This window comes from Lampris incognitus, chromosome 2, assembly GCF_029633865.1.
Source record: "Lampris incognitus isolate fLamInc1 chromosome 2, fLamInc1.hap2, whole genome shotgun sequence".
NCBI classification, from domain to species: Eukaryota; Metazoa; Chordata; class Actinopteri; order Lampriformes; family Lampridae; genus Lampris; species Lampris incognitus.
In genome coordinates, this window is record NC_079212.1 from 150,611,273 (window position 1) to 150,624,598 (window position 13,326).

Below are 13,326 nucleotides of genomic sequence, written 5' to 3' on the forward strand. Positions count from 1 at the left end.
AGGGTGGGGACACCTGCAGTACTGTATTGTTATCAGGGTGGAGACACCTGCAGTACTGTATTGTTATCAGGGTGGAGACACCTGCAGTACTGTATTGTTATCAGGGTGGAGACACCTGCAGTACTGTATTGTTATCAGGGTGGGGACACCTGCAGTCACTGTATTGTTTATAAGGGTGGGGACACCTGCAGCCAATGCATTGTTTACAAGGGTGGAGACACCTGCAGTACTGTATTGTTTATAAGGGTGGGGACACCTGCAGTCACTGTATTGTTATCAGGGTGGAGACACCTGCAGTACTGTATTGTTATCAGGGTGGGGACACCTGCAGTCACTGTATTGTTTATAAGGTTGGGGACACCTTCAGCCACTGTATTGTTTATAAGGGTGGGGACACCTTCAGCCACTGTATTGTTTATAAGGGTGGAGACACCTGCAGTCACTGTATTGTTTATAAGGGTGGGGACACCTGCAGTCACTGTATTGTTTATAAGGGTGGGGACACCTGCAGCCAATGTATTGTTTAAAGGGTGGGGACACCTGCAGTCACTGTATTGTTATACGGGTGGGGACACCTGCAGTCACTGTATTGTTTATAAGGGTGGGGACACCTGCAGTCACTGTATTGTTTATAAGGGTGGGGACACCTGCAGTCACTGTATTGTTATAAGGGTGGGGACACCTGCAGTCACTGTATTGTTTATAAGGGTGGGGACACCTGCTGTACTGTATTGTTTATAAGGGTGGGGACACCTGCAGTCACTGTATTGTTTATAAGGGTGGGGACACCTGCAGTCACTGTATTGTTATAAGGGTGGGGACACCTGCAGTCACTGTATTGTTGATAAGGGTGGGGACACCTGCAGTCACTGTATTGTTTATAAGGGTGGGGACACCTGCAGTCACTGTATTGTTATAAGGGTGGGGACACCTGCAGTCACTGTATTGTTTATAAGGGTGGGGTACCTGCAGTCACTGTATTGTTTATAAGGGTGGGGACACCTGCAGTCACTGTATTGTTTATAAGGGTGGGGACACCTGCAGTCACTGTATTGTTTATTGGGGTGGGGACACCTGCACTCACTGTATTGTTTATAAGGGTGGAGACACCTGCAGTACTGTATTGTTTATAAGGGTGGGGACACCTGCACTCACTGTATTGTTTACAAGGGTGGAGACACCTGCAGTACTGTATTGTTTATAAGGGTGGGGACACCTGCACTCACTGTATTGTTATCAGGGTGGAGACACCTGCAGTACTGTATTGTTATCAGGGTGGGAACACCTGCAGTACTATATTGTTTATAAGGGTGGGGACACCTGCAGTACTGTATTGTTTATAAGGGTGGGGACACCTGCAGTACTGTATTGTTTATAAGGGTGGGGACACCTGCAGTACTGTATTGTTATCAGGGTGGAGACACCTGCAGTACTGTATTGTTTATAAGGGTGGGACACCTGCAGTCACTGTATTGTTTATAAGGGTGGGGACACCTGCAGTCACTGTACTGTTTATAAGGGTGGGGACACCTTCAGGCACTGTATTGTTTATAAGGGTGGGGACACCTGCAGCCACTGTACTGTTTATAAGGGTGGGGACACCTTCAGGCACTGTATTGTTTATAAGGGTGGGGACACCTGCAGCCAATGTATTGTTTATAAGGGTGGGGACACCTGCAGTCACTGTATTGTTTAAAGGGTGGGGACACCTGCTGTACTGTATTGTTTATAAGGGTGGGGACACCTGCAGTCACTGTATTGTTATAAGGGTGGGGACACCTGCTGTACTGTATTGTTTATAAGGGTGGGACACCTGCAGTCACTGTATTGTTATAAGGGTGGGGACACCTGCAGTACTGTATTGTTTATAAGGGTGGGGACACCTGCAGTCACTGTACTGTTTATAAGGGTGGGGACACCTTCAGTCACTGTATTGTTTATAAGGGTGGGGACACCTGCAGTCACTGTACTGTTTATAAGGGTGGGGACACCTGCAGTCACTGTATTGTTATAAGGGTGGGGACACCTGCAGTACTGTACTGTTTATAAGGGTGGGGACACCTGCTGTACTGTATTGTTTATAAGGGTGGGGACACCTGCAGTCACTGTATTGTTATAAGGGTGGGGACACCTGCAGTCACTGTATTGTTTATAAGGGTGGGGACACCTGCAGTCACTGTATTGTTTATAAGGGTGGGGACACCTGCAGTCACTGTACTGTTTATAAGGGTGGGGACACCTGCAGTAAGGAATTGTTATAAGGGTGGAGACACCTGCAGTACTGTATTGTTATCAGGGTGGGGACACCTGCAGTACTGTATTGTTATAAGGGTGGAGACACCTGCAGTACTGTATTGTTATCAGGGTGGGGACACCTGCAGTACTGTATTTTTATAAGGGTGGGGACACCTGCAGTACTGTATTGTTATCAGGGTGGAGACACCTGCAGTCACTGTATTGTTATAAGGGTGGGGACACCTGCAGTACTGTATTTTTATAAGGGTGGAGACACCTGCAGTCACTGTACTGTTTATAAGGGTGGGGACACCTGCAGTCACTGTACTGTTTATAAGGGTGGGGACACCTGCAGTACTGTATTGTTATAAGGGTGGAGACACCTGCAGTACTGTATTGTTATCAGGGTGGAGACACCTGCAGTACTGTATTGTTTATAAGGGTGGGGAAACCTGCAGTCACTGTACTGTTTATAAGGGTGGGGACACCTGCAGTACTGTATTGTTATCAGGGTGGAGACACCTGCAGTACTGTATTGTTTATAAGGGTGGGGTACCTGCAGCCACTGTACTGTTTATAAGGGTGGGGACACCTGCAGCCACTGTATTGTTTACAAGGGTGGAGACACCTGCAGTACTGTATTGTTTATAAGGGTGGGGACACTTGCAGCCACTGTATTGTTATCAGGGTGGGGACACTTGCAGCCACTGCATTGTTATCAGGGTGGAGACACCTGCAGTACTGTATTGTTTATAAGGGTGGGGACACCTGCAGTCACTGTATTGTTTATAAGGGTGGAGACACCTGCAGTACTGTATTGTTTATATGGGTGGGGACACCTGCAGTACTGTATTCTTTATAAGGGTGGGGAAACCTGCAGTCACTGTACTGTTTATAAGGGTGGGGACACCTGCAGTCACTGTACTGTTTATAAGGGTGGGGACACCTGCAGTCACTGTATTGTTATCAGGGTGGAGACACCTGCAGTACTGTATTGTTTGTAAGGGTGGGGACACCTTCAGCCACTGTATTGTTTATAAGGGTGGGGACACCTGCAGTCACTGTAATGTTTATAAGGGTGGGGACACCTGCAGTCACTGTACTGTTTATAAGGGTGGGGACACCTTCAGTCACTGTATTGTTTATAAGGGTGGGGACACCTGCAGTCACTGTACTGTTTATAAGGGTGGGGACACCTTCAGCCACTGTATTGTTTATAAGGGTGGGGACACCTGCAGTCACTGTATTGTTTATAAGGGTGGGGATACCTGCAGTCACTGTATTGTTATAAGGGTGGGGACACCTGCAGTCACTGTATTGTTATAAGGGTGGGGACACCTGCAGTCACTGTATTGTTTATAAGGGTGGGGACACCTGCAGTCACTGTATTGTTATAAGGGTGGGGACACCTGCAGTCACTGTATTGTTATAAGGGTGGGGACACCTGCAGTCACTGTATTGTTATAAGGGTGGGGACACCTGCAGTCACTGTATTGTTTATAAGGGTGGGGACACCTGCAGTCACTGTATTGTTATAAGGGTGGGGACACCTGCAGTACTGTACTGTTTATAAGGGTGGGGACACCTGCAGTCACTGTATTGTTTATAAGGGTGGGGTACCTGCAGCCACTGTATTGTTTATAAGGGTGGGGACACCTTCAGTCACTGTATTGTTTATAAGGGTGGGGACACCTGCAGTCACTGTACTGTTTATAAGGGTGGGGACACCTTCAGCCACTGTATTGTTTATAAGGGTGGGGACACCTGCAGTCACTGTACTGTTTATAAGGGTGGGGACACCTTCAGCCACTGTATTGTTTATAAGGGTGGGGACACCTGCAGCCAATGTATTGTTTAAAGGGTGGGGACACCTGCAGTCACTGTATTGTTTATAAGGGTGGGGACACCTGCTGTACTGTATTGTTTATAAGGGTGGGGACACCTGCAGTCACTGTATTGTTATAAGGGTGGGGACACCTGCAGTCACTGTATTGTTTATAAGGGTGGGGACACCTGCATTACTGTATTCTTTATAAGGGTGGAGACACCTGCAGTCACTGTACTGTTTATAAGGGTGGGGACACCTGCTGTACTGTATTGTTTATAAGGGTGGGGACACCTGCAGTCACTGTATTGTTTATAAGGGTGGGGACACCTGCAGTCACTGTATTGTTTATAAGGGTGGGGACACCTGCAGTACTGTATTGTTATAAGGGTGGGGACACCTGCAGTCACTGTATTGTTTATAAGGGTGGGGACATCTGCAGTCACTGTATTGTTTATAAGGGTGGGGACACCTGCAGTACTGTATTGTTATAAGGGTGGGGACACCTGCAGTACTGTATTGTTATAAGGGTGGGGACACCTGCAGTCACTGTATTGTTTATAAGGGTGGGGACACCTGCAGTCACTGTATTGTTTATAAGGGTGGGGACAACTGCAGTCACTGTACTGTTTATAAGGGTGGGGACACCTGCAGTCACTCTATTGTTATCAGGGTGGGGACACCTGCAGTCACTGTATTGTTATCAGGGTGGGGACACCTGCAGTACTGTATTGCTATCAGGGTGGAGACACCTGCAGTACTATATTGTTATCAGGGTGGGGACACCTGCAGTCACTGTACTGTTTATAAGGGTGGGGACACCTGCAGTCACTGTACTGTTTATAAGGGTGGGGACACCTGCAGTCACTGTATTGTTTATAAGGGTGGGGACACCTGCAGTCACTGTATTGTTTATAAGGGTGGGGACACCTGCAGTACTGTATTGTTATCAGGGTGGGGACACCTGCAGTACTATATTGTTATCAGGGTGGGGACACCTGCAGTCACTGTATTGTTTATAAAGGTGGGGACACCTGCAGTCACTGTACTGTTTATAAGGGTGGGGACACCTGCAGTACTGTATTGTTATCAGGGTGGGGACACCTGCAGTACTATATTGTTATCAGGGTGGGGACACCTGCAGTCATTGTACTGTTTATAAGGGTGGGGACACCTGCAGTCACTGTACTGTTTATAAGGGTGGGGACACCTGCAGTCACTGTATTGTTTATAAGGGTGGAGACACCTGCAGTACTGTATTGTTATCAGGGTGGGGACACCTGCAGTACTGTATTGTTTATAAGGGTGGAGACACCTGCAGTACTGTATTGTTATCAGGGTGGGGACACCTGCAGTACTGTATTGTTATAAGGGTGGAGACACCTGCAGTACTGTATTGTTATCAGGGTGGGGACACCTGCAGTACTGTATTGTTATAAGGGTGGAGACACCTGCAGTACTGTATTGTTATCAGGGTGGGGACACCTGCAGTACTGTATTGTTATCAGGGTGGAGACACCTGCAGTACTGTATTGTTTATAAGAGTGGAGACACCTGCAGTACTGTACTCTCTATAAGGGTGGGGACACCTGCAGCCACTGCATTGTTTACAAGGGTGGAGACACCTGCAGTCACTGTATTGTTTATAAGGGTGTGGACACCTGCAGTCACTATATTGTTTATAAGGGTGGGGTACCTGCTGTACTGTATTGTTTATAAGGGTGGGGACACCTGCAGTACTGTACTGTTTATAAGGGTGGAGACACCTGCAGTACTGTATTGTTTATAAGGGTGGGGACACCTGCAGTCACTATACTGTTTATAAGGGTGGGGACACCTGCTGTCACTGTATTGTTATCAGGGTGGAGACACCTGCAGTCACTATTGTTATAAGGGTGGGGACACCTGCAGTACTGTATTGTCATAAGGGTGGAGACACCTGCAGTCACTGTACTGTTTATAAGGGTGGGGACACCTGCAGTACTGTATTGTTATAAGGGTGGGGACACCTGCAGCCACTGTATTGTTTATAAGGGTGGGGACACCTGCAGTCACTGTATTGTTATCAGGGTGGGGACACCTGCAGTCACTGTATTGTTATCAGGGTGGGGACACCTGCAGTCACTGTATTGTTTATAAGGGTGGGGACACCTTCAGTCACTGTATTGTTTATAAGGGTGGGGACACCTGCAGTCACTGTACTGTTTATAAGGGTGGGGACACCTTCAGCCACTGTATTGTTTATAAGGGTGGGGACACCTGCAGTCACTGTATTGTTATAAGGGTGGGGACACCTGCAGTAAATGTATTGTTTAAAGGGTGGGGACACCTGCAGCCAATGTATTGTTTAAAGGGTGGGGTACCTGCTGTACTGTATTGTTTATAAGGGTGGGGACACCTGCAGTCACTGTATTGTTATAAGGGTGGGGACACCTGCAGTCACTGTATTGTTATAAGGGTGGGGACACCTGCTGTACTGTATTGTTTATAAGGGTGGGGACACCTGCAGTCACTGTATTGTTATAAGGGTGGGGACACCTGCAGTACTGAATTGTTTATAAGGGTGGGGACACCTTCAGTCACTGTATTGTTTATAAGGGTGGGGACACCTGCAGTCACTGTACTGTTTATAAGGGTGGGGACACCTGCAGTCACTGTATTGTTATAAGGGTGGGGACACCTGCAGTACTGTATTGTTTATAAGGGTGGGGACACCTGCAGTCACTGTATTGTTATAAGGGTGGGGACACCTGCAGTACTGTATTGTTTATAAGGGTGGGGACACCTGCTGTACTGTATTGTTATAAGGGTGGGGACACCTGCAGTACTGTATTGTCATAAGGGTGGAGACACCTGCAGTCACTGTACTGTTTATAAGGGTGGGGACACCTGCAGTACTGTATTGTTATAAGGGTGGGGACACCTGCAGCCACTGTATTGTTTATAAGGGTGGGGACACCTGCAGTCACTGTATTGTTATCAGGGTGGGGACACCTGCAGTCACTGTATTGTTTATAAGGGTGGGGACACCTTCAGTCACTGTATTGTTTATAAGGGTGGGGACACCTGCAGTCACTGTACTGTTTATAAGGGTGGGGACACCTTCAGCCACTGTATTGTTTATAAGGGTGGGGACACCTGCAGTCACTGTATTGTTATAAGGGTGGGGACACCTGCAGTAAATGTATTGTTTAAAGGGTGGGGACACCTGCAGCCAATGTATTGTTTAAAGGGTGGGGTACCTGCTGTACTGTATTGTTTATAAGGGTGGGGACACCTGCAGTCACTGTATTGTTATAAGGGTGGGGACACCTGCAGTCACTGTATTGTTATAAGGGTGGGGACACCTGCAGTCACTGTATTGTTTAAAGGGTGGGGACACCTGCAGTCACTGTATTGTTATAAGGGTGGGGACACCTGCAGTACTGTATTGTTTATAAGGGTGGGGACACCTGCTGTACTGTATTGTTTATAAGGGTGGGGACACCTGCAGTCACTGTATTGTTATAAGGGTGGGGACACCTGCAGTACTGTATTGTTTATAAGGGTGGGGACACCTGCAGTCACTGTACTGTTTATAAGGGTGGGGACACCTGCAGTCACTGTACTGTTTATAAGGGTGGGGACACCTGCAGTACTGTATTGTTTATAAGGGTGGGGACACCTGCTGTCACTGTATTGTTATCAGGGTGGAGACACCTGCAGTCACTGTATTGTTATAAGGGTGGGGACACCTGCAGTACTGTATTTTTATAAGGGTGGAGACACCTGCAGTCACTGTACTGTTTATAAGGGTGGGGACACCTGCAGTCACTGTACTGTTTATAAGGGTGGGGACACCTGCAGTACTGTATTGTTATAAGGGTGGAGACACCTGCAGTACTGTATTGTTATCAGGGTGGAGACACCTGCAGTACTGTATTGTTTATAAGGGTGGGGAAACCTGCAGTCACTGTACTGTTTATAAGGGTGGGGACACCTGCAGTACTGTATTGTTATCAGGGTGGAGACACCTGCAGTACTGTATTGTTTATAAGGGTGGGGTACCTGCAGCCACTGTACTGTTTATAAGGGTGGGGACACCTGCAGCCACTGTATTGTTTACAAGGGTGGAGACACCTGCAGTACTGTATTGTTTATAAGGGTGGGGACACTTGCAGCCACTGTATTGTTATCAGGGTGGGGACACTTGCAGCCACTGCATTGTTATCAGGGTGGAGACACCTGCAGTACTGTATTGTTTATAAGGGTGGGGACACCTGCAGTCACTGTATTGTTTATAAGGGTGGAGACACCTGCAGTACTGTATTGTTTATATGGGTGGGGACACCTGCAGTACTGTACTGTTTATAAGGGTGGGGACACCTGCAGTCACTGTACTGTTTATAAGGGTGGGGACACCTGCAGTCACTGTATTGTTATCAGGGTGGAGACACCTGCAGTACTGTATTGTTTGTAATGGTGGGGACACCTTCAGCCACTGTATTGTTTATAAGGGTGGGGACACCTGCAGTCACTGTAATGTTTATAAGGGTGGGGACACCTGCAGTCACTGTACTGTTTATAAGGGTGGGGACACCTTCAGTCACTGTATTGTTTATAAGGGTGGGGACACCTGCAGTCACTGTACTGTTTATAAGGGTGGGGACACCTTCAGCCACTGTATTGTTTATAAGGGTGGGGACACCTGCAGTCACTGTATTGTTTATAAGGGTGGGGATACCTGCAGTCACTGTATTGTTATAAGGGTGGGGACACCTGCAGTCACTGTATTGTTATAAGGGTGGGGACACCTGCAGTCACTGTATTGTTTATAAGGGTGGGGACACCTGCAGTCACTGTATTGTTATAAGGGTGGGGACACCTGCAGTCACTGTATTGTTATAAGGGTGGGGACACCTGCAGTCACTGTATTGTTTATAAGGGTGGGGACACCTGCAGTCACTGTATTGTTATAAGGGTGGGGACACCTGCAGTACTGTACTGTTTATAAGGGTGGGGACACCTGCAGTCACTGTATTGTTTATAAGGGTGGGGTACCTGCAGCCACTGTATTGTTTATAAGGGTGGGGACACCTTCAGTCACTGTATTGTTTATAAGGGTGGGGACACCTGCAGTCACTGTACTGTTTATAAGGGTGGGGACACCTTCAGCCACTGTATTGTTTATAAGGGTGGGGACACCTGCAGTCACTGTACTGTTTATAAGGGTGGGGACACCTTCAGCCACTGTATTGTTTATAAGGGTGGGGACACCTGCAGCCAATGTATTGTTTAAAGGGTGGGGACACCTGCAGTCACTGTATTGTTTATAAGGGTGGGGACACCTGCAGTCACTGTATTGTTTATAAGGGTGGGGACACCTGCTGTACTGTATTGTTTATAAGGGTGGGGACACCTGCAGTACTGTATTGTTTATAAGGGTGGGGACACCTGCAGTCACTGTATTGTTATAAGGGTGGGGACACCTGCAGTCACTGTATTGTTTATAAGGCTGGGGACACCTGCTGTACTGTATTGTTTATAAGGGTGGGGACACCTGCAGTCACTGTATTGTTTATAAGGGTGGGGACACCTGCAGTCACTGTATTGTTTATAAGGGTGGGGACACCTGCAGTACTGTATTGTTATAAGGGTGGGGACACCTGCAGTCACTGTATTGTTATAAGGGTGGGGACACCTGCAGTCACTGTATTGTTTATAAGGGTGGGGACATCTGCAGTCACTGTATTGTTTATAAGGGTGGGGACATCTGCAGTCACTGTATTGTTTATAAGGGTGGGGACATCTGCAGTCACTGTATTGTTTATAAGGGTGGGGACACCTGCAGTACTGTATTGTTATAAGGGTGGGGACACCTGCAGTACTGTATTGTTATAAGGGTGGGGACACCTGCAGTCACTGTATTGTTTATAAGGGTGGGGACACCTGCAGTCACTGTACTGTTTATAAGGGTGGGGACACCTGCAGTCACTGTACTGTTTATAAGGGTGGGGACACCTGCAGTCACTGTATTGTTATCAGGGTGGAGACACCTGCAGTACTGTATTGTTATCAGGGTGGAGACACCTGCAGTACTGTATTGTTATCAGGGTGGAGACACCTGCAGCCACTGTATTGTTATCAGGGTGGAGACACCTGCAGCCACTGTATTGTTATCAGGGTGGAGACACCTGCTATACTGTATTGTTAACAGGGTGGAGACACCTGCAGTACTGTATTGTTATCAGGGTGGAGACACCTGCAGTACTGTATTGTTATCAGGGTGGAGACACCTGCAGCCACTGTATTGTTATCAGGGTGGAGACACCTGCAGCCACTCTATTGTTATCAGGGTGGAGACACCTGCAGTACTGTATTGTTATCAGGGTGGAGACACCTGCAGTACTGTATTGTTATCAGGGTGGAGACACCTGCAGTACTGTATTGTTATCAGGGTGGAGACACCTGCAGTACTGTATTGTTATCAGGGTGGAGACACCTGCAGTACTGTATTGTTATCAGGGTGGAGACACCTGCAGCCACTGTATTGTTATCAGGGTGGAGACACCTGCAGTACTGTATTGTTATCAGGGTGGAGACACCTGCAGCCACTGTATTGTTATCAGGGTGGAGACACCTGCTATACTGTATTGTTATCAGGGTGGAGACACCTGCAGTACTGTATTGTTATCAGGGTGGAGACACCTGCAGTACTGTATTGTTATCAGGGTGGAGACACCTGCAGCCACTGTATTGTTATCAGGGTGGAGACACCTGCAGCCACTCTATTGTTATCAGGGTGGAGACACCTGCAGTACTGTATTGTTATCAGGGTGGAGACACCTGCAGTACTGTATTGTTATCAGGGTGGAGACACCTGCAGTACTGTATTGTTATCAGGGTGGAGACACCTGCAGTACTGTATTGTTATCAGGGTGGAGACACCTGCAGTACTGTATTGTTATCAGGGTGGAGACACCTGCAGTACTGTATTGTTATCAGGGTGGAGACACCTGCAGTACTGTATTGTTATCAGGGTGGAGACACCTGCAGTACTGTATTGTTATCAGGGTGGAGACACCTGCAGTACTGTATTGTTATCAGGGTGGAGACACCTGCAGTACTGTATTGTTATCAGGGTGTATCCAGATGAACTGATCCAGCTTCCCGGGGTTGTGTGTTCTTGTTTATCTGCTTTCTGACTCGCTGTGTGTCAGTTGTGTTAACATGTTTGGTCCACGTTAGGTCTGGTGAGCCCCCCCCCCTCCCCCCCAGCGTAACACGCCCACCGCGATGTGAGCGAGCACAGCTCTTCTGATTGGCGGCGCTGCAGCAGTTTGAATTCCTAAGCAACTGCGGAGGTGTCCTTGTGCCAACACGTATCTGGACAGTCCAGAGTCCATCCTACCAGGGGGGGTTGGGGATGACAGCAGGTCATAGGTCATGTTTAGGATACTTGTTGGCGATGTCCAACACGGGTCCCTGTCCTGAAACCAGCACACACTTGTCATGGAAACTTGTGCACATGCGCAGTGGATTGTGGGAGAGAACGACCTGCTCCTGGCAGATCTGCAGAGGAAGACGGAGGTTCTGTGACTGTTTGAATATATTCCATGGTAAACTATTACCCCCCCCCCCATATATTCCATGGTAAACTATTACCCCCCCCCATATATTCCATGGTAAACTATTACCCCCCCATATATTCCATGGTAAACTATTACCCCCCCATATATTCCATGGTAAACTATTACCCCCCCATATATTCCATGGTAAACTATTACCCCCCCCCCATATATTCCATGGTAAACTATTACCCCCCCATATATTCCATGGTAAACTATTACCCCCCCATATATTCCATGGTAAACTATTACCCCCCCCCCATATATTCCATGGTAAACTATTACCCCCCCCCCATATATTCCATGGTAAACTATTACCCCCCCTCATATATTCCATGGTAAACTATTACCCCCCCCTCATATATTCCATGGTAAACTATTACCCCCCCCATATATTCCATGGTAAACTATTACCCCCCCCATATATTCCATGGTAAACTATTACCCCCCCCCCATATATTCCATGGTAAACTCTTACCCCCCCATATATTCCATGGTACACTATTACCCCCCCCCCATATATTCCATGGTAAACTATTACCCCCCCCCATATATTCCATGGTAAACTATTACCCCCCCCATATATTCCATGGTAAACTATTACCCCCCCCCCCATATATTCAATGGTACACTATTACCCCCCCCATATATTCCATGGTACACTATTACCCCCCCCATATATTCCATGGTAAACTATTACCCCCCCATATATTCCATGGTAAACTATTACCCCCCCCATATATTCCATGGTACACTATTACCCCCCCCCATATATTCCATGGTAAACTATTACCCCCCCCATATACTCCATGGTACACTATTACCCCCCCCATATACTCCATGGTAAACTATTACCCCCCCCATATATTCCATGGTAAACTATTACCCCCCCATATATTCCATGGTAAACTATTACCCCCCCATATACTCCATGGTACACTATTACCCCCCCCATATATTCCATGGTACACTATTACCCCCCCCATATACTCCATGGTACAATACTACCCCCCCCCATATACTCCATGGTAAACTATTACCCCCCCCCATATATTCCATGGTACACTATTACCCCCCCCATATATTCCATGGTACACTATTATCCCCCCATATATTCCATGGTACACTATTACCCCCCCCCCATATATTCCATGGTAAACTATTACCCCCCCCCCCATATACTCCATGGTAAACTATTACCCCCCCCATATACTCCATGGTACACTATTACCCCCCCCCATATACTCCATGGTAAACTATTACCCCCCCATATATTCCATGGTACACTATCACCCCCCCCCATATACTCCATGGTAAACTATTACCCCCCCCATATACTCCATGGTACACTATTACCCCCCCCCATATACTCCATGGTAAACTATTACCCCCCCCCATATACTCCATGGTAAACTATTACCCCCCCCATATATTCCATGGTACACTATTACCCCCCCCATATATTCCATGGTACACTATTACCCCCCCATATATTCCATGGTACACTATTACCCTCCTCATTTCCTTTACCCCCCCCTCATATATTCCATGGTACACTATTACCCTCCTCATTTCCTTTACCCCCCCCATATATATTCCATGGTACACTATTACCCTCCTCATTTCCTTGACCCCCCCGCCATATATTCCATGGTACAC

The 13,326-nt window shown here is 47.4% G+C and overlaps 1 protein-coding gene across 1 annotated transcript in view; it reads right to left on the minus strand.

The window, feature by feature from the left end:
- Positions 1-13,326, minus strand: part of zgc:77375 (uncharacterized protein LOC402927 homolog) — a 103,104-nt gene that overhangs the window by 60,672 nt on the left and 29,106 nt on the right. The window contains exon 3 of the mRNA XM_056301942.1: positions 11,499-11,611. Within this exon, the coding sequence (XP_056157917.1) occupies positions 11,499-11,611 (113 nt within the window). The remainder of the gene's footprint in view (positions 1-11,498; positions 11,612-13,326) is intronic.